General features: G+C 26.5%; 2 protein-coding genes across 2 annotated transcripts; both read left to right on the top strand.

The window, feature by feature from the left end:
* Positions 1–3,569: 3,569 nt before the first annotated feature.
* Positions 3,570–6,188, top strand: LOC129613299 (transcription factor SPT20 homolog). The gene is made up of 3 exons (XM_055527299.1): positions 3,570–3,627; positions 4,354–5,459; positions 5,553–6,188. The coding sequence occupies exons 1-3, from the start codon at positions 3,570–3,572 to the stop codon at positions 6,186–6,188; spliced, it is 1,800 nt and encodes a 599-aa protein (XP_055383274.1).
* Positions 6,189–13,012: 6,824 nt separating this feature from the next.
* Positions 13,013–14,982, top strand: LOC129613298 (uncharacterized transmembrane protein DDB_G0289901-like). The gene is made up of 2 exons (XM_055527298.1): positions 13,013–13,018; positions 13,087–14,982. The coding sequence occupies exons 1-2, from the start codon at positions 13,013–13,015 to the stop codon at positions 14,980–14,982; spliced, it is 1,902 nt and encodes a 633-aa protein (XP_055383273.1).
* The last annotated feature ends 10,723 nt before the right edge of the window (positions 14,983–25,705 follow it).

Below are 25,705 nucleotides of genomic sequence, written 5' to 3'. Positions count from 1 at the left end.
TCCAATTTATTGCTTTGTACTTCAATACTGTCTTAAAATTCTTCATATTTTTGATAATTTACAAATTTGAAAAGAAAAAAATTATGAACAAAATTATTATTTTTCTTTTTCAGTATTCAAAGAAATGTCAAAAACTACACCATAAATTGTCATGAATTAATTAATTGTTTTTTGATTTTCAATTGTAATGATTAAAACTGTCACAATTAATATAACAAGCATACAACAAGTGTAAAATTTGTTTAACAACTCAATAAGCAGGAAATTGTCTGATATACTAAACACAAATTATGTAATGTTATTTTAAATTGCTCAACAGATATATGTAAAGAGAAGTGAAACAATTTTTGTAAATGTTAAAAATTTATTTTTTGTATAATAAATCTCAATTATGTTTTAATTATGTACAAAAAAGTTTTATGCCTTTTCAAATGCGTTTACACAAAAGTTTTCCTGCTGATATGATTTTTTTCTTTATTTACATACATAACAGTTTTCATAAAAGAAAATTTCAAACAAAAAAACTTTTACTTTCTACATATTATTTAAAAAATTTCAATTTATTAAATTTAAATATTTTAAATTTTATTTAAAGAAAAAAAAAACAAAAACAAAATAAATTAAATTTTCCCACAAAACTTTGTTTTCTTTATGTATTCGAATTTTAATTAAATAATTCAATAATTAATTTGATTAAGCTAAGTTTATCGATTCAAATTGATCGAAATATTTTGATAATTTGATATTTGATTTTAGAAAGGTTTTAAGCATATCACTCAAAAATATTTGAACGGCGAAGGGGCAACGAATGCATTTAATTCGAGTGGAATTCCAGACACCTTCCGCTTTGTAAGTGAACGAACTGAACGAATCGAACGAATTAAAAACTGTGATTTACTGTTGGGTGTATAAAAAATAAGCTCTTTTTTTGTACTTTTGGAACTGTACAAAAAATAAGCGTATTTATCATTTAATTGCTTCTATATATTATTTATTAATACTATAATAAACTTTAATTTATATAAAAAAACAACTGGTAAAAGGGGAACACCGAAAATTAGGAAAAACTTGATTTAGATTTTGTGGAAACCCAAGGAATAATTGTTAAATTTCTGCCAATTAAATTTATGGATCATGTATGAAATGGTTGAAATGCTAAAATTAAAGTAATCAATTTATAAAGATTTTATTCAGAAATGCAAAATTCGATTGCTGAATAAAATAAAATAGACAAAAATTTACTGAACATTCCCATTACTGAAGAGAAAAAGAGATAAATCTCTTTTTGATTAACAAAATCGCTGAATATTTTACATTCCTTAATATTTTATAGCTTATAATTTAGATTTTATATATTTATTAGGCAAATGAATTGTAATTGTACAAAACTGTAACAGCACGAAAAATATATACAAATCTATAGCTTACTCTATTATTAGAACTAATTTCTGATTTTGGACAACTTGCAAATTATATTTCCCTTCACATTTTTGTTTTCATAAGACTTACAAACTTATCTTTATTAATTTTATTAATATCAAATATTTATAATAATAGTCGTCTCTCTCTCTCCATCTCTATTACTCGTAATTCATTAGTATAACAATATTATAAAAATCGATTCACAAAACATTCGATTTCATTTTAACTCGATTCTATTGTCACATGCTAATCACAAATCTTTGTTAGCTTTCAATTTTTATTTTTTTTTCATTTTTATTTTCAAAAAAAAAAAGAAGAACTTAAATTATTGATAAAATGTAAATAAAATATTCATTTTAAGTTTTGTTGTATACACACTTAAAACATGAAAAACCCTTTTGTTACATAAAAATTACAAAAACCTACTTGGGATTAAGATAAAAATATTCGGAAATTGTAAAATTCATATTTTCTATGGACCACATGATCATTGATCATTGATAATGCAAATTAAATATAAAAAAAAAGAGAAAAATTTGAACTTAACATTGCTGAGAATTGAAATGCATGTAAAAAAAAACGAAAAATACAAAAAATAAAAACTTGTTTTTATCTATGTTACGTCTACACCTCAACTATTGTATAGATAATTATTGATATACATATACATGTAGGTATGTGTGTAATTGAACTGACTGGGGATGTAATTTAATTTTTGTATTATTTTAAGATTTGATAAATTTATTATATTCGATGTAATGTCTCAAAATAAGACGAATCACATTTTTCAATGAATACATCAGAGAAAAAAATTTTTAATTGTTAATTTGATTCGGTCCACTCCTCGGTCCTCAGAAGAGGTAAATCGAATAAAAATAACAATTTGATATACATGCATATGCACAAATCTACAATATTAAAAACATACTTTCTCTTATATTACAGATTTTTGGAATACAACTGCATATAAACCTGCACTACTGAAAATTGTGTCAAATATGGAGCAAAACGTGAAACATATTTCTGGCACTCACGATGAATCGAAATATTTTGTTCGGAAATTTTCTTGCTTAACTTTGGTGTTTAGTGTTGCAGAAAGGAATCATTTAATTATCTCGACCAGATTTTCTACTTTCTCATTATGCATTTGAGTACATTCCTCAATTGTAGAATTATTTTTTTTTTTTGACACATTGATTCTTTTCGATTTTACTAACAATAATTTTCCTATTTAAAATTATTGGATAATAATATTACTTACCTAAATGAATGCGTTCCGTTAGGAAAACTGTTATAAACTAAAAATGAAATTATGAAATTCAAATAATTTATTGTCGAAAATTTTATTGTCGAAAGAACATAAAAAAACTGACATATAGCGATGCTATCGTTTTATTACGCTGTTGTTGAAATTATTATTTTTTTTAATGACAGTTTAAATCTATTAAAACATCATTCCATATAAAATGGAAGCTTATTGTGGTCAAATAAATTTTAACTATCAATGAAATACACCGGTACCTATAACAATATTTTTGTTATATAGTAATCAAAGGTAAATTAAAAGAAGAAGATACGATGAATGCAAGAAAAGAGAAAAATATAAAATAGAAATGGAAAAAATATTTTATCAGTTGTGCTATTACATGCCGCCATAAGGTATTTCAATTATGTTATATGCTTCCTATCGGCTTAGGTTTTTAGTAACTTGTACTAAGGTAATGTATGGGTACTATGGTCAAAGTAGAGGAAAGAAATTTAGAAAAAAAAATATTTTTTTTTGTATTATAAGATTTTGATTTTTTGTAATTTAAAAGAAGAAGAAAAAAATTATTTATAAGCAATTTTTTTGTTTTCGTGAATAATTATCGGAAACTGTAGATGGAGTGATTGGGAAAGTTTTCTTCAGATTTTTATAGAAAATTTTGTAAATCAGGAAAAAACGAAAAGTTGTTAAAAGGTAACCACAGGAATTTAAATTTTAATCACAAATTTTGTTTTAACTAGAAAAACATTCATTCATTCGTGAATTAAAAATTGTTTCACGAAAAAAATCGAAGGCGTCATATGACTACTTATAAGTGCATTGATCCAATTACCTCAACACCGAGTCTTGACTTCAGAAAGTCGATGATTGCTCTCCACATATGACACCTAATACTGTCATTGTAGAAACAACATCTTATTCGGATCAATGGCGTTCATGTTTTTAAACAAAACAAGCATTAACCATAATTTCAGTATCTTGATTATTAAACGAAAAAGTTTCGGCTGGTAGACTACAGTCAACGATAAATATTTTTCATAATAATTTTTCTCTTTATATTTACTATTGAACTTCTTTGTATTCCATTAATAATAATCCTAAAAACTCATAATGACAATAAACTACATCAATAACTTATATTTAATCCTTACACTAATCGTACTTTAAAATCTTCAATTGAATATTTTCGATTTCGATTAAATTTGTCATATACAGTTTTCATACTAAAGCCATCTGATTGAAAACTAAAAAAATTATGTCGTCATATGGTTACTTCCCAAAAAATGAAGATTGACCAAAAGAAAATATATAAAAACTAATTAAAATATTTAAGAGAAATGTTATTATAATAACACAGTTATGTTTTACTTTCATTTTCAACCATCATCAATTGATAAACCATTCAGGTATATAACTAATAGATGATTATAAGCGACGTGCCAGTATATTTTGAATTTTCAAACTCAATAGATGCAATAAAGCCTTCTTTTTCCTTAAATTAAAAAAAAAAAATCATAATTTTTTCCTCTTTTTTTTACCAAAAAAGTGAGGCTAAATGAAGGTAAAAGTTAATTTGTAACAATTGTTAAATTAAAGAAAATAAAACACAATTCGATTCGCTTTTAATTTAAAAATATAATTTTTCCAGTACAATTTAATATTAGTAATAATTGCATTAGTAACGAATGTAATTTTGGGTCAAAATGACAATCATGATGATGATCCAAGATTTACTAAAGCAATTACATTATCACCGCCACCAGCATTTCGTAATGATAACCAGCAATATGTGAATCAAAATGATTATCAAATCAAGAATATTACAACAAGTTCATATTCTAATTCTATTAACAACAATGGATTTACTCCCAGTCAGCCTATTACTCATCTAAATCCTATTACTCCATTACAACAATTACAAAGGCAACAAATTCAGAAACAACAGTTACAACAACGGCAAATAAATCAACAATCACCATCACAACAGATTCAGTACCCATTACCGAGGCAAAGCCAACTGCAACAGAATCAAGTTCAAATTCAATCAACACAATCTCAACTTCAGCATCAGCAACAACAGTTACCACAACAGACTTTGAGACAACACTTTTCTCAACAAGCACCTAAATTTCCTCAACAAAACCTACAACAACCATTTCCCACACAAGCGCTGCAACAGCGTCTTCCACAACCAGTCCCGCAAGTCTCCACACCGCAATTAACAACTACTAGCCAACAGTTGCAACAGCAAAAATTTCTGCAATACCAACAAGAACGTATTCAATATCAAAAGTATCAGCAACAACAACGTATTCAACAACAAAAGCAACAATTACGCCAACAACAGCTTTTACAACAACAGCAACTACAACAACAGCAGTTGCAACAACAGCAGCTACAACAACAGCAATCACAACAACAGCAGTTGCAACAGCAGCAGCTGCAACAACAGCAGTTGCAACAACAGCAGTTCCAACAACAGCAGCTACAACAACAGCAGTTACAACAACAACAGCTACAGCAACAGCAACAGCAACAACAGTTGCAAGAACATCAGTTACGTCAACAGCAAATACAACAACAACAAGCGCAACAGCAACAGGCTATACAACAACCACTGCAACAACAGCAAATAAGTGCGGAAGATTTCAATAAGCAAACATCACAAGTGCAATATAATCAGTATCAGACAACAGTACCATATACACCCCCAACTGAGCGACCAACAGTTCCCCAAACTACTGTCACTCCGGAATCTCCAATTCAAGAAGTTCCAGCTCCAATATTACATCCAGACCCAACAATTTCGCCAAAAAAAACTTACAAAACTTATAAAATAATTATCGAAAAACACAAAAATCAGAATTCAAATTCCGGTGTGTTACCAACAAGCTCTGCAGGAACAAGGACACAAATTCTAAACATTATTTATCAAAAACCATCTACAGCAGCAGCTAATAGAGCAAAATCTCTACCAAAAAAAGTACCATCAGGTTCAAATCAGGCAAAGCATTTAGTTCAAGGACGATCATTGAGTTACGTTTTGGCACCCAATCATGTTAACTTACCAAAACTAAGAGCTGCATCAAAAAATGTAGGATCTAATTTTTTGGGTTCATTCTCTGAAGATGAACTAGTGCAAATAGTTCGAGCTATAAGTCCAGAAAATTTTAATTTATTAAAAATTTCTAAGGAACTGAATATGAAACCAGTTATTAAACCAATTCCACCTTCAGCCCCAATTTATCCCAAATATTATAATCCACTAACACATGGTAATTATGTTCAAGTTATACCAAATGATCAAAAGGATTCACATCACAGTAATGTAAATAAAGTAAATGCATATCAAAGATCCGCTTCAAATGCAATAGGCGAATCTAGAAACTCTAATTCAGCTCAGCATAAAAGAGAAACATTGTTGGGGCAAAGTATTCCAAATAATGTTTTGACTCAATATCCACCCCGATTCGGGATTTTAAGAAAAAAAGTTATTTAATTTTAAAAATTGTGTTTAATTTAGTTTAAAAATGTGCAATTAGAATTAATTTGAAATTTAAATTTAGTATGTAAGTGTAGTATTTATTAAATTTATTTTATTTTTTAAAGTGTGTTTTAAATTGGCCATTAATGACAGAAAATGAAAAAAATTTGGTGAACTAGTCAATATGGCTGAGTACTTTTTTTTGTAATTTGCAATTTTTACAGATTAATTTTTTAATTTTTTCAACTAGAATGACACGTTCCACTTTCTCTTCCGGCATTTTTTTAATATTACGAAATATTTCAATTTGGAATAAAATACGACGCGAATAAAATTTGGAACAAAATTCTTCTTCCTTAATCTTCTTCTCTTCCCAATATTAGTTGGATTACATTGTATCCTTTCTTTCCATTGTCAGTGGATTACCATCTATCATTACCATTTTTAAACCTGAATTAACCTATTTTCACGTAACTACTCTTTACTACTCATCTTTTCGTAGCACAGTACCATAATCTTTGAGTGCAATAACTTCAATGTTCGGAATATAAGCACAGAATAAAAACGCAGCTAAAATCTTGTCCAAAATTCACTATTTAAAACAATTTCTTAACACAAACATAAACATTATCTTTCGTTTAATACTCAAGATGAGCACGAACCACATATTCATTAGAAAATGCACAGATAATACTATTTTCCTTAACTTCTCATTTATAATTTGTGTGTCAACTAAGTAATATAGTAATTTTTTTAAAGCTAGATGATGGAAAATTAACGAAAAACTTTGTTAACATGTCCTCCAACAACTACAGGAATTGTCAGTCATGACATATTTTAAATGAGTCTGTGTACTGTATGAGTTCACTAATGTCAGTTAATGTCACAACGTCCTCGATCTTTGACTTATCGCAGTTTTGTTCTGCCGAATCAGTATCACACAATTTTTCGCAAATTATTGCAATCTGTTGATCTGCAATTGAATCCCTGCTATGATTTTTATTTATGAAATATATTTTTCATGTTTGTCATTTTGTAATAAAAAGGGAAGATACAGCGTACACGTGTAAATAATTTCGTCCGTTGCCTATTTCAAATTAATTAATAGTGATTAATGGTTCCAAAATGAAAAAAAAATTATTTAATTTTATTATGAAACTTATAAAGTTCGAAGGTAAAAGAAAATAATCGGAAAAAAAACATAAATTAAAAAAAAATCCGGTCACGATATTTCAAAACAAATAAATTAAAAGAAAAAAATACGGTAAAGTGTGTACGTTTTATATTAAAAAATTAAATTAAATGAATGCATAAGTACACATACATGCATAACTTACGGTGTTTTAACGTTTAATCAAATTTTTACAAATTATTACGTAATATTTTGATTTTTCTTAGAGCGTTTTCTATTTTTCCATTTAAAGAAGTTTTAGTTCGTAGGTCTTGTCTTACCAATTAATTATTTTGATGCAATTGTACATACATTATAAACATGCTCATAATCTAATTACTCTCAGTTTTGTGATCACTTTTGCAATTCAATTTTAAGCATAAGAATGATTTTAATAATAAAATTTTGAAATTTAATCAAATATTCTAAAGTTGTCAAAAATTTAATACGTCAATTAATCTTTTATTAAAACTTTGTTTTAATTTCATTTTTACCGACCGTATTGTGTAAACAATAGGTAGGTCATGTGATGGCAACAAATTTTGCATATCGAGTTGTCGGTGGGAACGTACTTCTCCATAGTAGGGAAGTGTAAATAAACTATTTTTAGCAACCTGTCGGTCTGTCAGTCTGTCGGTCTGTGTGTGCCCGCGTGTATCTCAAGTTCGGCTGAACCGATTTTGATGAAATTTTATTATAAGTTTATTTCCACCATGGCACGGATTGATCAACTTTTGGTATATATCAGGCCTCGGGAACTGCACTTTTTAGCGGGCCTGTTTTACATTTTTGAACATTTTGAAGAAAATATTCAACCGATTTACTTGAAATTTTATATATAAGCTCAGCTCGACCGTCCGCGAAAATTCCTATGTTTTGGAAGAAATCAGGCATCGGCAACTAGGCGTTTACTACGGGCCAAATATACATTTTTGTGTATATAAAGAGAAATAATCAACCGATTTCATTGAAATTTAATATATGAATTCCTCGTATTAAAACAATGAACATATAAATTTTTTGGAAAGATCAGGGCTCGAAAACTGATTTGCGGGCCGATTTTACATTTTTCACCATATCTACGGAACGAATTGATGGAATTTCTTGAAATTTGATATTTGAGTTCTGGTTATTACCGAAACTAACTGGTGAGCATTTCAGGGAATATGGGTAGCACAAAGCGAAACTCTACTAGAGCCAAATTTACATTTTTCTAGGTATGTTAACTATAAGCTTACTAATGTCCTTTGAATTGAAAAGAAGTATTTAACAGACATTTTTATAATATTCTGTGACACTTTCATTTAACTAGACAATACACAATGCGGTCGGTTATGTGCTGACCACATCAGATTTTTTTTCATGTCATTCCTAAAATTTTTCTTTAACTTTTATTATTGCAATCAAGTGAACTTTTAAAAAAATTTATGTCCAAGTAAAAGCAATTCATTCCCATATTACCATAAAGTACAATAACTTGCGAAAATTAATAATTTCTACTGAGTGGTTCAGGTTCTCCACAATTAATTCCGCAATATCTAAGGATATAAACACTAATTTAAAAAGTATCTCCCATATAAAGAATTCACCAATGTTTGTTACTCAGTACAGGTATGTAAACAAAATGAAATAATTTAAGTCTATTTTCATACGATGTAAGAATAAAGTCCCAAACAGGCTGTTACAATGCAAATTTTAAGAAAATTTTTCAACCGACTCAATTATTTTGATGTGAGTTTTAAGCGACTCTACTTATAATGCCTATTTTCGATTAGAACAACATAAAGGCGAGTATGAGCATTCAACGTATATTCCAGTGAAAGCGGCCGTCGTTGTCCGACGTATCACGTTTGCATACATTTTTACTTTCAAGTTTTTCCTGGAACATCATCTTGATAATTTTTAAATAATTTTTGACCATACAAACATAATTTCTTACAATTTGAAATGTGAAAAAATTAGTTTAAAGACGAAAATCGTTGAATTTAATTGCAATACAGAGTTTTTAATAATATCAAATAGGGCTAATATACGATAATAAGCAATTACGTAAGAATTTCTTTGAATCAAACAAAAACCAATTTCACTTGGGTCATTTAACAAATTAACAAAAATTAAAAAAAAAAACAAAAAACCTACATATTAGTTAAGCAGCGGTAAGCGGTACCTCTTTTTACCTCTTTCTTTATTTGATTATGAATTAAAAACATAATTTATAAGGGTAATTAAATATGCTTTGTAAGTTGTTTTCTGGCAGATGCTGCCAATGATTAGTCTAAACAATTATAATGTTTATGTTAACTTAATTAAAGAAAACACAAATTTAAATTTTTCCAATATTTTATTGTAGTCACAATAAAATTATTATTCAAAGAGGGTACTAGAAAAACGTCACTTCGTTTTTGATCAATGAATAAAAATGCATGGTTTATTGATTATATGATAGACATCCATAAGTAATTCCCTTATATATTTTCTGAGCTTAATTTTAAATTTTCGCCTACCTCTTTTATTAACATTTTTATAATTTATAATTTTAGAAGGATCGGAGCTATAGCATCTTTTGTAATTGGTGGTCCCATGTAAGCTTTCCGGCCCGAATAAATACAAGTATAGCGTCTGCAAGGAGTCGTTATTTCTCGAAAATTCGCCTATGTCACCTATTTTCGTGAATGTATGCAATTCAGTTCAGTTATAAATAAACAATTCTAATGGAACCTCTTGTTTTACATTTTCGACCTTATAACTCTAATACTGTGAGTTTTTCACTCAAATTTTCAAAATAAAATATGGTACACATGTTATTGGCTCAATTGACTGCCCATTTACATTTTTTTAATACAAGCACTATATCCTATAGTGTTGATTATATCAAATAATAAATTTATTTTAAATTTAAGTTTCTTTATTTGCATCCAAATTATAAAGGGCATCGATCTACATATAGCTGGTTTTACACAATAACGTTACAGTTAATTGTGTATTCTAATCACTGCTTATTATTAGTGACACGTTTTATACGAATAAACTTCGTAATTAATTGTCAGTTTATTCGTTAACAAAATGACTTGTTAATAATTTAAATGTAATTTAATTGAAATAATTGTGTATTTAGATTTGTTTTAAAAGTAAATGGATTAATTTTTATAAAAATGGAGTAGTCGTGCTGCCAATAGCATTTTTGTGGTATTTTATTATTTATAAGTTTTTATATGAATTTAACACATTAAGTTTAATAACCTTTTCATAATAATCTTTAACCCTTTATTTACTTTATATATTTCAACACTTTTAATAGTTACGCAACATTTTTCATTCAACATTCGGTATCGAACTTCCTCGCTTGCTTACAATTATTTAATTTACTGTCAATAATCAATTATTAAATTTTAAATTATTAAAAATCACCTGGAATCGAATATTTGCAAAAATTTCAACTGCGAAAATAATAAAAAATCTAAAAATATAAAAAAATCAACTAAAAGTAAAATAAAGAGCCAAAAAACCTATAAAAAAGCTCTGTTGGTGAAAAAATAACCCATTGGCTTCCAATATAAATTCACTGATTGCAAATATTAATCAAAATAAAAAAAAATAAGGCAAAAATTCTATGTAAATTAATTTTTTTATTTTGATGATTTAATTTTCAAAAAAGAAAAAAAATACTCACATATTAATTTTTGTACACATAACCATCGTAGTAAAAAACTAAAAAAAAACATTTTTTTATAAACAAAATTCATTCATGCCATCGTAACATTGTCCATAGGTGATTCTCTTAAATATCAAAAACAGCACTGGTACGAACAATTATTTTTCTTCTTTGTGTCTTAACTACATATATACTTACATATTATGATTTGGAAAATGAATTCAATTCACCCCACTACATCTAACCTATCACTTCCGTTAAACTATTATCTAATTTGCAAGACGACTCCAATGAATTTTTTACAAGCTATCATCAATTCATTATCATTTCAATCTGAATAACAAATAGATCACAAATATAAATTTGGTTTAAAATTTTGTGGGAGAATAATGACATTGTATAGTAAATTGACAAAAATTTGTCTTCGGTTTAGCTCGTATTCAATCGTAAAATAATAACCTTCTTCGTAAAAAAATGAGTAGTAGAGCAAGAATTCTTGTTTGAATAAAACAATTTCTTCTTTCATAATTGGCAAATTTTTAGCTAAATTATCAAATATTACTAGCTCAAATTATTTATGCAAAACTTATGGTCGATTATATTATAGTTCGTAAGGCAGAGCAAAATATTTAAATGATAAGTTGAAAATTTAGATGCAAAATATTATTAAATTGATATTGTTAATAGTTTATTGTAGCAATTGTAGCAAGTTGTTCTTCAACTTGCTATTAAAATATAAATCCGACTAAAAGTTGCACAATACTATAATTCAGAACTCAGATTTAATTTGCTCGTCCCTTAAAAAAAAAAAAATAATTTCATGAATGGTTGGCACTGTGCCATACGTGGAGTTTACAAAGCTAATACAAAGGCAACTAATTAAATAAAATTTATAATTTAATTTTAGATGGACAGACAAAACAAAACAAATTTTTATATTTTATAATAAAATACACTTTAACTCATATAATAACATGTAATTTTACGTAAAGAAATTTATAATGACCATTTTCAAATCAAATTAAGTGAAAGAAATTCCCAAAATGAAAACAAAACTAAAAATTAAAATCTATTAAAAAATACCAATTCAACAATATTCCTGTAGCAATGAGCTAAACATTAATAAGGGAAATTAGTTAAAACAAAGCGTCATTAAAAATGAAAACAAAAGATATTTTTGCTCTTACTAAGAGAGGTAAAATGCTATTCAAAAGATTACCAACTCACTTTAGACTTTGACTTAATTTCTGCTCTTATTCATCTATTCAGTTTTAAATTTCACTAATTGAGAAAAATGTCGTCAGAGTTCCAAATATGAAAATGAAAAGTACATTGCTACACTTATATCGGACAGCACATTCGCTCCAGCTCTACAGTCTGGTTCCCACACATTCGCTCAAATTTAGTTCAATATCTTTATAAAAAATAAAATAAAATTTTTGAAATAAATTTACTGTTTTTAAAGCTACAGAAAAATTGGACACTTGTAGGTGAGACTAAAAATTTTTTTTTTGAAAATATCATCATTCGCATTTTATTCAATTAAGTGTTTTCTTTTAAGTCGGTAACCTTAATCGAGAACACAGTGAAATTTTGATTTTTCTCTTTTCAATTTTTGCATAAAATGTACGATTATTTTATATTAATGCTTAATATTACATTGAATTGAATCAATACGCTTTCTTTATTGGTTATTAAATGCTAACCCTGGTATTAACTTCGTTATAATCATGTTACTTTGCAGAGAGCAAACAAAGAGAAATGAATTTAAGTTTTGAATTAAAAATAAGGTGGAAAAAATTTAATATATAACTATTTTTTGTTAGTCATTTATGATTATAAATCAATAGGAAAAAAAAAATTGTCTTTAGTATAAAAGCATAAGGAAGGTCATGTGGTCGTCACACAACATTGTTATATTTTGAATCAAAAGCACACTAAAAAGGAATAACGTTTATTTGTTTTCAATTTAATTTACGATTTTCTCCTCATCATTTAAATATTTGAACCGGAACAATGAAGGTGAAAATAAATTTTGGATTACCATTGAATTAAAGGATTAATTTTAATTTTTTTTCACCTTTACACAGATATTAATTTTTTTACTAGCTATAACGTCCGTTGCTAACGCAGGATTTTTTTCTGCACTTTTGGGAAGTCTTACAGGAAGTGCATCTACAAAAAGTTCTGTCACTGCACCTGCCGTTTTTGCTGGTCCAGGTGGTGTTGGTTATGGTAGAGGTGGCCCACCTATACAATTATTGGCAGCTGCTGGGGGTCACGGTCCAAATCCGTCATCTTTAGCAGGATTTGGTGGAGCATTTGGCGGCGGTGGTCCTTCTTTTGGATCTTATTCACAATCAGGATATGCTCAAGGATTTAATGGAGGAGGATCCTCAAACTTTATAATTAAGCAATCTCCTGCAGGTTTTCCAGGAGCATATTCTCCAGGCAGTTTCGGTGGATTCGGTGCTGGTGGGCCAACTCTTTTGTCTGGAGGATACGGAAATGGTGGTGCACCGTCAACTATAAAATTAATTCACCAGGGTGGTGGTTATGGCTCCAGTAGTAGTAGTCAGTCATCAAACTTTGCCGGACTGTCAGGAGGCTATGCCCAATCACAGCCCCAAACAATTAAACTAATTCATCAAAAAGGACAGTCGTCTGGGTTTAATGGAGGCGGTTTCACAAGTGGATATTCTACTTTGAATAGTGGAAAAACTGTAAAACTAATAAGTGATAATAGCAATTCCGCATACTCCAGTAATGTTGCGTTTCCGTCAGACGGTCCTGGTGTTGGCCCGGCTAAAACTATAAGAATTATTCATGAAAAACCTTACGGTGGTTCCAGTGCAAGTTTTTCTAATTCACGTCAAGTGCCAACGACAATTAAAATAGTAAAAGAAAATGGTCCTAGTTATAGTACATCTGCTAGTTATTCTTCAGGAAATACTCATGATTCTGGTGATATAAAAACTATCAAAATTATTAATGAGGCTTCTAGCCATTTAGAGGGAACTAGTGGTTCATATGCTGGTGGCTATTCCCATATTTCATCCAATTCCTTTAACGATGGTCCCACAAAAACTTTGCATGTAATCAAAGAACAAGGTGGTTTTGTACCTAGTCCAACATTTGGTTCTAGTCACAATGAAGATGAAAAAACTATAAAAATTGTAGATGATGGTGCTGCTTCATTGGGAGGTGGATATTCTGTTGGTGGCTCATATCCTGGAAATTCGTATTCCAATTCTTATGAAACAGGTTCATCTACTGGATATTATGCTGGTGCATATAATGATGGAATTACGAATGGCAATGGAAATAATGAACAAACTATAAAAGTAATAAGTGATGGTTCTCCTTACAATAGTGATGCTGCAATTACAAATGGAGCTTATGCTGGAGCTGCTTATTCATCAGGTGGTAATAATGCTGCTGAACAGACTTTACAAATAATTGATGAAGGTTCTTCAGGCGGAACTTATAGTGATGGATTTGCGAATGATTATTCCTCAGCAGGTAACAGTTATTCACAATACTCAAGTAGCAATTCGCTGTATTCAGGAGCACCAGTTTCTGAAAATGGAATATCGAGTGGTATTACAAATGGTTATTCTAGTAATAATTATCATGGAAATCCAGAAAGTGTAAAAACTATTCAAGTAATTCAAGATAACAATATTGATAGTTCAGGTGGTAGTAGTTACTCCAATGGAGGCTACGGACAACAAGAGGATATTAAAACAATTAAAATAATAAATGAAGGAGCAGGTAATGATATCAATGGCAGATATCAAAATCATCTCAATAGCTACAACAGCGGTGGAAGTAATGTTAAAACAATACAAATCATACATGAAAATGGAATTGGAGGCAGTTCTGGTGGTTCTTATTCGAATAATGGTTATTCAAATGGATCCGATGATCATATTAAAACTATTCAAATTTTAGATGATAATTCTAGATTTATAAAGAAGAAGTGAGTCGATAATAAGCTCACAATCAAATGATGAAATATTTTTTTTTATAAAATATTTTGGAGTGTAGTTGTTAAGAAATAATTGATTTCATCATTTCAATAAGTTATTTATTATTAATGTGATATACATACATACATTTATATGATTCTCTTTTCACCATTAAACATTAATAATTTATTGTGTTAAAAAAAAGTGTTGAATTTTTCATGTTTATTTGAAAAATAAAAGAAAAATGTTGTTTTTTTTGTTTAAAATGTTTGCTATTTTAACTCAAACCACCTTTTCATATTAAGTAGTATGATGGTACGGGAAAGGTAAGGTATGGTAATTTTGTTACAACTTATTGCCGCAAAATGATTTTAATAATCAGTACATTTGATTTTAACAGAAATGTCAAAAACTAAAACATGTAAATGATTAACATATTTTAATTTTAGTCTCGGCTACGTTTTATATTAATATAAGCAAGAAATTTGACATACCCCCAAGTAAAATATCATCAAATTACATGATCTCGACGTATTGGAAAACGTAACTTTTGAAAATAAAATTGCAATGCCAAGAAATAACAAATTATGCAAAATTCTTCTAGGAAAATCATTCCGGATTTTCCTATAATAAGCGCCATCTGGAATATTTTGTATTAAAAAATTTAAATAAGAAATTTTGTCAATATTTTCAAATTTAATTCACAATTCGACTAACATTTTTTTCATATTTTTATTACATAACGGATTATATTCAATTTCAGATTATGAACCTTTTTTTTTGTCAAAAAACAAAATTCATCCATTTTCTCACTCAATTAACAATAGTCAGAAAAAAAAACTAAAACGCTCACATTATACCTATATGGTCTCCCATTATGTATAACCAAAAAATAAAAAATTCCAAAATTCAATATATTTACAACCAACCGGAAGCGGAGTAAGCGAAAAAAATTAAATAACAGCTCGTGAAATTAACGCTTACATAAAATTTTTTGGTTATAGTCTTCCCATATCCATCAAATCAAACTAATTTTGGAAAAAAGTTAATGTAGAAAAAAAAAACCAAAAGAAAAAAAATTAATAATTGATGTTCTACTTAAATTGGTAATGCACACAAAATTAACGTTCATGTCATGTAATGGGGATGTTCAGGAAAATTAGTTGACATCAAGAAGTTGGTATGTCAATTTGACTTCTTTCCCACAAGTAAAGAATGAGTATAATGCTTGAGTCAGAACAATGACTGAACGAGAGAAAATTCATTGTAGAATTTTAATAGGAATTCAGGATTCTTTCAACAAATCTTCAGTAATTTATATTATGCTTCTAAGTCTGTAACCAGCAATATTATTTCGAAAGGCAGTCAGCAAAAAATTAGGGTAAATTATAGTGTTATAATTACCATAAAAATCAAATTTTTTAATAAATGTATACGCTTGTCAAAGTTTATTCGATACTCTTATAGTACAAATTCAAAATATAAAAAAAAAAAATTTTGGAAAGTTGAAAGAGAAAAAAACTTTCTAACTCATGTATAACACAATATCTTGGTACTATGTATAATAATAACATTACATACTTAGTTGAGTGTATGCATAAAAAATTTTTTATTTTAATAAAAGCTTTATCTGTGCTATCATTAAATAGCATATGTACATTCACACATGTATATAAAGTAAAAAATGTGATAAAAACTTTTGGTAAAATATTTTAAAAAATAATGAAGAAAAAAAATTTGATATTATTTGTTCACATTTAATTTAAGATGCATTAAAAATTAAAAAGACCGTGATATTAAAATAGCAGTGTCTTACTACAAAATTCAGCAATTACAATACTTAAGCTGAATTACGTACTACTGCAATTTTCAAATCCGCGAGACTTATGGTAAAATATTGAACAGTTAGGATTTTAAGAGGATTTATTAAATTGCTTTTATATACGTTGTTAATTCTTTAATTGGGATCGTTTTAATCTGAACTTTCCGGAAACTTACTTTGCGAAGGATTGAAACGGGTTCCGCACATTACAAAAGTCCATTTAGTCAAATGCAAGTAAAATAATAAAAATAAATTACTGTTTTCTCTCCATTCAATGTAATATTGTAATATATTTTAGATTCTTCCACACCGTGGTTCTTCAAAATTCTTTAATTTAAATGTCTTATTTTTCTTCAAAATTTAACAGAATTTCTGTTATCTAGAGCAACTTTAACTATATTGAAGAAAATAAGGATAATAATAAGAATTTAATGAATATATATTTCATTTTCCAACACTTAAATCAGCCTGGAGGCACTGATGTTGGCCTGGAGGTCCAACTGTACATCAGCCTGGAGAACACCTTTTTCAAATCAACTGCCATACTCAATTATTTTCGATCTGCCATAGTACCCTACAAATTACCTTTTATAGTGCTGTGGTCTTCTACACAAAATCACTCTTTTTAATACAATAAACACCTTATACTTATACACAGAATAAAAAAATTCATTACTTTTTTTCAAATAAAAGTTTTAATAATAAAAATTTTCAATAAATAAATTAACTTTTATATTGTAATAAATATTTAATTAAATTAATTATTATTGTCAATGAGCTCAAAATTAATTTCAAAATTTAATTTATATATGTGAATTTTATATGGCAACTTATGAATTCTTAAAATGAAAATTATCTATAGCACAAATGCAAAATAAATATATATAAATTTAAAATAAACAATTTAATTAACTAAAATTTAATAGAACTAAAATAATTTTCATGAACGTATACACTCTTCTTATAATTTTCTTTTAAAATTACGATATTTTAAATAATTTCGATCATAATTATTAGCATCCTCGTCATCTTGTAAATATCGTAGAATTTCTTTATTTACCATATTTTCTTCATAATCACTTGGTGAATTTTCATGTATTATTTTTAATAGAATTTTACCACGCTTATGATTATGATATCCTTTTGGAAATTGTGATTTCAAATGTTGTAATTTAGAAATTTCAGATGATAGATTATATATTTCTTGTTCCGGCCGTTGACCATCATATAATATATCATTTGAATTAAAATAATAATTATTTCTATCAGATTTAAAACGATATTTTGGATTTAAAATTAAATCTGGTATTTCATTATCAACAATTTGATTATTTTTCATTGATTTTAATTGATTATTAAAAAATTCTGGTATATAATTTTTAATTATATACATTAATACAGCTGATGGTAATAAATCTAATTGTTCTGGATCATATGATGCTTTTGCTTGATAAAATGTTCTATACTGAGATGGTGAATTTTTAATATTTCTTATAACAAAACCACCATAGCATTGAATTATTAGAAATTGTAGTAAAATTAAAAATTTCATATTATTCTAAAAATACAGAAATACTAAAAAAAATTTTTCAAAAAAATTTTAAATAAATAATTTTGAATTTAAATTTAAAATTATTTTTACCTTCATTTTGTTAATAATAATTGAGATTTGGAAGGAAAAAATTCAAATGCACTTGTTGATGGAAAAATATTGACTATTTTTAGAATCGATCAAAAAATAGTTTTTATATTTAATCAAATATTGAATTTTGATTGAGATTTTAAAAAAAAAAAGAAAGTAAAAGAAAGTTTTTCATATTTAAATCAAGTTTTCAATAATTAAAGTATCACAAGAATTAAATTTTTTACCAAATACATATGGGCTTAATGAGAAATCGATCAAAAAACAGTGATGAATTCAAGAGAAAAAATGTTAACGAATTGAAGGTTTTATTTTAAATTGTAATAAATAAAAATTTGTAATATGCAAAAATTAACATTTTAATTTAATTTGATGGTTTAATGAAAAACACAGATAAATTTAAAATTTACAATTTACAATAATATTTATTTCAATTAGCATAATTCGATTGATGCCATTAATTTAAAATAATTTCATTGGAATGCTGGGCCAGGCTACGTTTTAAATTGAAAGAAGCAAGAAATTTCACATACTTCCAAGGAAAACAATCTTGTGACGCACAATCACATGATCTAGACCGATTGGAAACCGGCAGATTCAAACCGCGAAATTAATTGCTCATGGAACTCACTTTTAATCAATTAACAATTCGAAATTCGTCTGGCGTTAGTTTTTCTATAGTTAAGTGGCAAACAAAATTGAAATAGTTTGACTTGTTTTGAATGACGCATGAAGTGTCGAAAATAATGCTAATCTACATAATAATGTAAGCAAAAAGTACCTATTACAGCACCAAAGTATTTTTGCACTTGCAATAGAGGATCTTTAATTTTTGATATAATTTCATATACATTAATCTGAAATCTTAATATTTGGGATTAAAATAAAAACAGGATACATATAAAATGATTTAACTCAATATGTGAGCTCCTCTTTCTGATATTCTTTATTGCAGTTCTATATGAAAATTTAAATCAATTGAATTTCAATTATACATAATATTTACATATAGGATTTTGACTTAATAAAACAAATAAATTTTAATATTAATTTGAATAATATATAAAAGTAATTGCCATAAATCCATATTATTCGGTATTCAGCCAAAAAAAATAAATCAAAAACTTCAAAAACCGTAAAATAAATAAAAACAACGGTAGGCTATAGTCACTAAAACTCATTTACTATATGTTATTTAGACATGACTCCTATAGTGTCATGCAACAGTTCTTCATCCCTATTAGGGTTAAAAAAAGGGTAAGGAAAAAAGGGAGTAATTACAACCAATTGATTTATTTAGTAGTACTATATGTTGGGATAGTAATTCTTAAAATAACTGTCATTTAATTACAGAACAGATAGCAAGGCGGACAAAACAAATAATTAATTTTCTCTGTAATTTTAACTAACTGTAATTTTGAAAAACTCTCTGTAATTTTATAAAACTATTTTTAATTTGATGCAGTCACAATACCCATCTTATCATATGCAATATCAGAAACCATTAAAATAGAATCCGACACTGTTTAAACCTTGATCTAAATTTTGTCCAAACTAAAAATTTATCACCATAAAACTACTTAATTAATAACACCAAATTAAATGGTTCTTATTAAAATCGAAAATTTAAATAAAATTAGCATCACTTTGTCAACCTTGATCATCAATACATACAGTAATAATATTGATCACAGCTAACTTAATTTTATATTTTAAAATCATAATAGCGAGGTTTCTTTGAATAAAACATTGTTACAGTGTTGTTAACAGGTTCACCTAAATCTGATGAATGAAGTTGAAAAAATTTTTTTAAAATTTTTAAACTGTTGTTTTTCTTTTCTTTTTCATTATGATTTTTTATATTTAATGAGTGTATGGCATGTCGTACAATAAAATTTATTCAAAAAAGAAAAAACAAAAATTGTGTGTGAAATTGAAGCTCATTGATTTACTGATTTAGTATAAGCGATCTCATTAGCGATTAGATAACAATAATATCAAATTTGGAATTTTTTATAATATTTAAACTTTTTCCTTAAACCCATAAATCGGAATTAGAAAATTTTATAAGAAAAAAAAAATTTAATTTTTATTTTAACAAAACTCAAAAATGTGAACTGAATTCAAAAAAAAAAAGGCAAAATTTATTATTAGTGAATTTGATTTAATTATTTGGCTTGAGGTGACAATTTTGTTTTTTTTCAATAAAATTGAAAATATTTTAAAATTAATTATTCGTTTGTAATGCACTTTTATGCTAATACATCATTAAGCAATTACAGCTCTTAAACTGAAATGTGTGTCACTCAATTCCGTGCTACTGCAATTTAAACCTATTGTCTAATTTTTTTTACATTTAGTTTTCGAGGAGTGACCCTGACGTTGATAATGATGTCAAAAAACAGAACAGTGTCTTCAAAATTTCAATGTCATAAGTTACATCTTTTGTTTATACCAAATGAAACGTGTAATTTTTTTAATATTCTCGAATCCTCATAGCTCAAACTACACTATTTAAAATCAATATGAAGAGTTTACCCTTCGAACGCCTAAATGTTGATCTAACCTTAAATTAATTTATTCAAACAATTATAATTAATTTGCTGAATGGGTAAAATTGACTTTAGATCGTCATTTAGACCGTACAGGCTGCCAATGTATAGTAATAACTATTAATTAATAAAGAATCATGAATATATATGAAAAACTATATATGTATGTGCATATTATGTATATGGTTTCAGATTCCCCTCCCCCTCCTTTAGTATATTTAAGTATACTAAATTTTAAGGAAGCTCTTTTAGTTTTACACTTAACTCTACTGGTATAAAAATAAACCAATTACGTAGGTACTGCTCAAATTAATAAAATTTTAAACAAATTGTGTTATTTAACCAGCTTTTAAATTAGTTAATGTGACATTTTATTTTACTTTCTTTCCGTATATACTATATATGTAACATATATTTAATATGTAGGTATTAGGTATATGTACTAATGTTTCTTGGTGTTAATGAACCATCATTTTCGTATAAAAACCTACACAAATTTTTTAATTCAAAGTAGAAATTTTTATGTTAACAGTTGAAAGACACTGATGCATGTGTTTTCGTTTCCGAATTTTTTCGAAAAATTTTTATTAATAATCGAATTAATTAAAATTTTAAAAACAAATATGAAATATATTATATGGGTGTAATGTATTACAAATATTTCTTCAATTAACTTTGATATTATCTATACTAAATTATAAAAGATAGTACAGAATAATTAGTTTAAGAGGCAAAAATTTTATAACAATTGAATTATGCAATACGTAGACTGGGATGAATAAATTCATATTATTTTATTAATACTAGAATTGGTATTAATTTTCATACCAATTCGAAACACAAATTAAATTTTATGTCATAACTTTTTGTACAACTTTGAATTTTGAAAATTTAAAAGTAAAACTTTTCTCTCTTTTTCAATTGGATTTCTACATTTTGCTTAAATAATCGACTGAGCTATAACCTTCAGAAACAAACCGAATTAAATTTGTGCAGATTTTAGAAAAAAAAACGAGATATACAATATGGAAGAACTCTTCTCAATGGAAAACTACATAATACAAACATTCATACAGTCATTCACCTTCTTCACACTTGGCTAGCAAAATAACAAGTACTAAGACATATTTTTCTAATTTTATTCAATTTTTAATTAAGGTATAAAATTTTTAGCATTTAATGGGAGTATTTAATGGCATTTACTTGTATATGACAATTCCCATAAGAAAGTAAACTACAAATATTTTTCAAATTAAAAAAATTTTTTAATATTGCATATTTTGTAATTTTAGGACAGGAGAAATTTTCAATTGAAGACCTACAATAGAATTGCTCATTATCGCTGTTGCAAAGTCGGAGTTTCTATTATTTAAAACACTTACATTTAACAACTTTCTTCAAAATTATTCAATTTTAAAGTTTACATCGCTTAGTATACTTTCATATTATTGTTTAAATAAGCTGTTTTTTTATTTCGCCTAAATGTATGAAATTTGTTTCTATACATTTTTGTCAGTTTTGACATTTTTCACGAATAATATTCAAATTGTACAATAAAATAGGGGAAATCAAATCAATCAAAATAATTTTAAGCTTATTTTAAAAAAATTATATTATATTTTTTCAATTGCAAAACATATTGAAAATTGTTGTTATTCTTAATATTTATTAAAATACTCGCATTTTTATTTGTACCTCAGATAAAAAGTCTTACATTCAAAATGATTGTGATTTGCTTATCCTAAATATATGCAATAATATTTTCATTTGTAAAATAATTGTTAAATTTGCAAGCAAATAATTTTCATCAAAAAGAAATAGGAAAAAAATAATATTTAAAATTTGATTTTATAATGAATAAAATAAAATTATTATTCCTAAGCCTCTTAAATCCATAGACATATTATGTATGCATACTGAAAGTTTAATTTCACGTACACAAAAAAATCTTTTACAAATATTTTACGCTATTATGCTTACAATAAATATTTGATAATTGTTAAGATATCCAAATTATCTTATTCCTCGATAGATATAAAATTTACATATCTATAGAGCAATCAGATATACGAGTATTGCTCATAATGAAAAATAATGACATTCTATTGAATATCAGAGTAAATTTTCTGAAATCACATTTAATCACTTAAATGCATGATTTTCAGTTTTTTTAGTCGAAAATAATTTCAAAAAATCAAAAAAATTAATAATCGATCACTAAAAGTTAATAATGAAGAGTGAAATAATCAAGTATCAAACATGTATGCATACATACCTATACATACTACCATTTTGTATACATATTTACTATTATGTTGAACGAAATCGAAGAGTAAACAATATCCTTTAGAAATCTAATGAAATGCAAATATTTCTCTTTTTCAGAAATATTATTCGAAAATTATCACACGTCAATGGTTCGGGCATAAAATTAAATAAGAAATAATAAAAAAAAAAATTCATAATTTTAATATATTTTTTTTCCTTCTTTGGTACATTATTGACAAAAGGTCTTAAATAGATAATGTTAAGCGACATACAAAATATTTTTAAATTTAGCACACAACATATACAACATGCAATTAAAAGTACATTATATGTATGTATATATGGACACACAATTGTGAATAAAAAATTTCGAAACAAAGGAATTCATTCATTTTTAAAGCTGTTCTTGAATATTTTCGAATGAATTCTTTTATTATTTCGCAAAATTTTATTATCGTTGTTGTTTTTCTTCCTTTCATATATTCATTAAATTGCATATAACAATAATTAGACAAACTGGAAATATTTATTTTAAATGCCTCCAATAAAATCAAATTTATAAGGTACTATATAGCATGTGTATGTATGTACGAGTATGTGTATATCAAGTGTACAAATACATTTTTGATTTTTAATCTCTTCAATATAATTCGTATAGTTATATAGTTTTCTTTCATTAGCAGCCATAACTGAATATATATACACATTTATATTAACCAATATGTAGATGAATTTGCATGAACATCATTCATTAATTTGTTTGTGTTACTAACGTAAAAAAAAAAAAACAAAATTCGCGTTTCTTCCTAAAAATCTCCTTGCAACCATAAATGAATAATAAATATGTATATTATCAAAGAACTATATATACAAACTATGTATATCAATTCACCATACCATACCATACGTTCATACTATAATATACATAAGTTTAAAAAATATTTACATTATTTAAGTAAAAGCCGGTTGTGTTTGTATTTGTTATTGATTTTAATGTTTATGTATAAAGTTTAGTGCTTCCTATATATTTCTATATAATATATATGTATACAATATTATAGATATTTTTACAATGAGAAAAAAAATTTTTAATGCAATTTGCAAAATTGTGTATATGTGTTGATTGGCTATTCTATGTAATATTATTATGTATAGATGTAAGTATATATAGGTACCGACTCCCCTCTCAAGGTTAATAAATAAATTTGCATATTATATGTATATACAATTTATATGAATAAAAACAATGGAAAACAATAAAATTAATATGTATTTGGAGCATTTGAGTGAAAAATATAGGAGTTGTTCTCCTAAAAGAATAAACAATTTTGAGTGAAATTTCGAAGTACGTATATGCATAAACTGTGTAGTATATTTCCATTTACAAAGTGTCTCACAGGAATTCCGGAGTTAATTAAGTAAAGAAATTAATTTCAAACAAGAAATTATATATATTTATTACGTAGAGTTTAAAGCGATAAATTTCAAAAAAAAAATTGAAGTTTTAAACTTCAATTCGAAGTTTTAAACTAAACCTGTTGAATTCATTAATAAACTACTTATTCCACAATAATACAAGATTTTTTTAAAATTATTCCTAAAACCATGCAAGTTAAGCAACAAAAATACGTCGTTATGTAACACATTTGTGTTAAAACTGACGTTTTCAATTCAATTCAAAACTCACAAAAATTTATATAAAACTTTTGTTTTTGAATTTTTTTTTAATAAATAAAACGGGTAAAATTCCCGCAAACTAAATTGTTCAAACTGTTAAAGAAATTCATTATTTCATACAATAATCTTTCAATCAAACATATTTCAAACATTCTGTATTATCGTTTCTTTATTTCATTTTTATAACTCAAGAGGTTGAGTGAAAAATAATTTGGCATTTTTTACTTTTCCGGTATTTACAATAATTTAAAATATAAATAAAAACAAAAAATTTTACACTCGTCTGGCCGGTTTTTTTTTTTGAGTGGAAAATTTCTTTAATAAAATATTTTTATATACATACATATAGTATATGCATTTTTCCAACAATCTTAGCATAATATATGTATATATCTCTAAATAATTAAAAATATTATGCATTTGTGTTAGAATTAAATGGAAAACTTTTATTAAAATACATAAAAACATATTTTTCTATATGTAGATACTTAATAAATAAATTTTTTATGTATATATAAATATGATATATAGACATGAGATTGTGTGGATGGGCAATCCATTCTATAAAATATTTAATCTTTTCTATTTTATTTACGTTAGTATTGTATTTTTGTGTCGGCATTGATATATTTTGAAATTTCAGATTTTTATATCTTGCATATTTTTTCATTGGAAATATAGCTTAATATTCTTGTCTAGGACATTTAAAATTAAAATTTATACATTTTTTCATTATTATTTCTTTATAATATAATTACTTTAATTGAAACCTGAAAA

This window comes from Condylostylus longicornis, unplaced genomic scaffold, assembly GCF_029603195.1.
Source record: "Condylostylus longicornis isolate FDR11 unplaced genomic scaffold, ASM2960319v2 ptg000081l, whole genome shotgun sequence".
In the NCBI taxonomy this organism is placed as follows: Eukaryota; Metazoa; Arthropoda; class Insecta; order Diptera; family Dolichopodidae; genus Condylostylus; species Condylostylus longicornis.
This window is presented reverse-complemented; position numbering and strand designations above follow the sequence as displayed.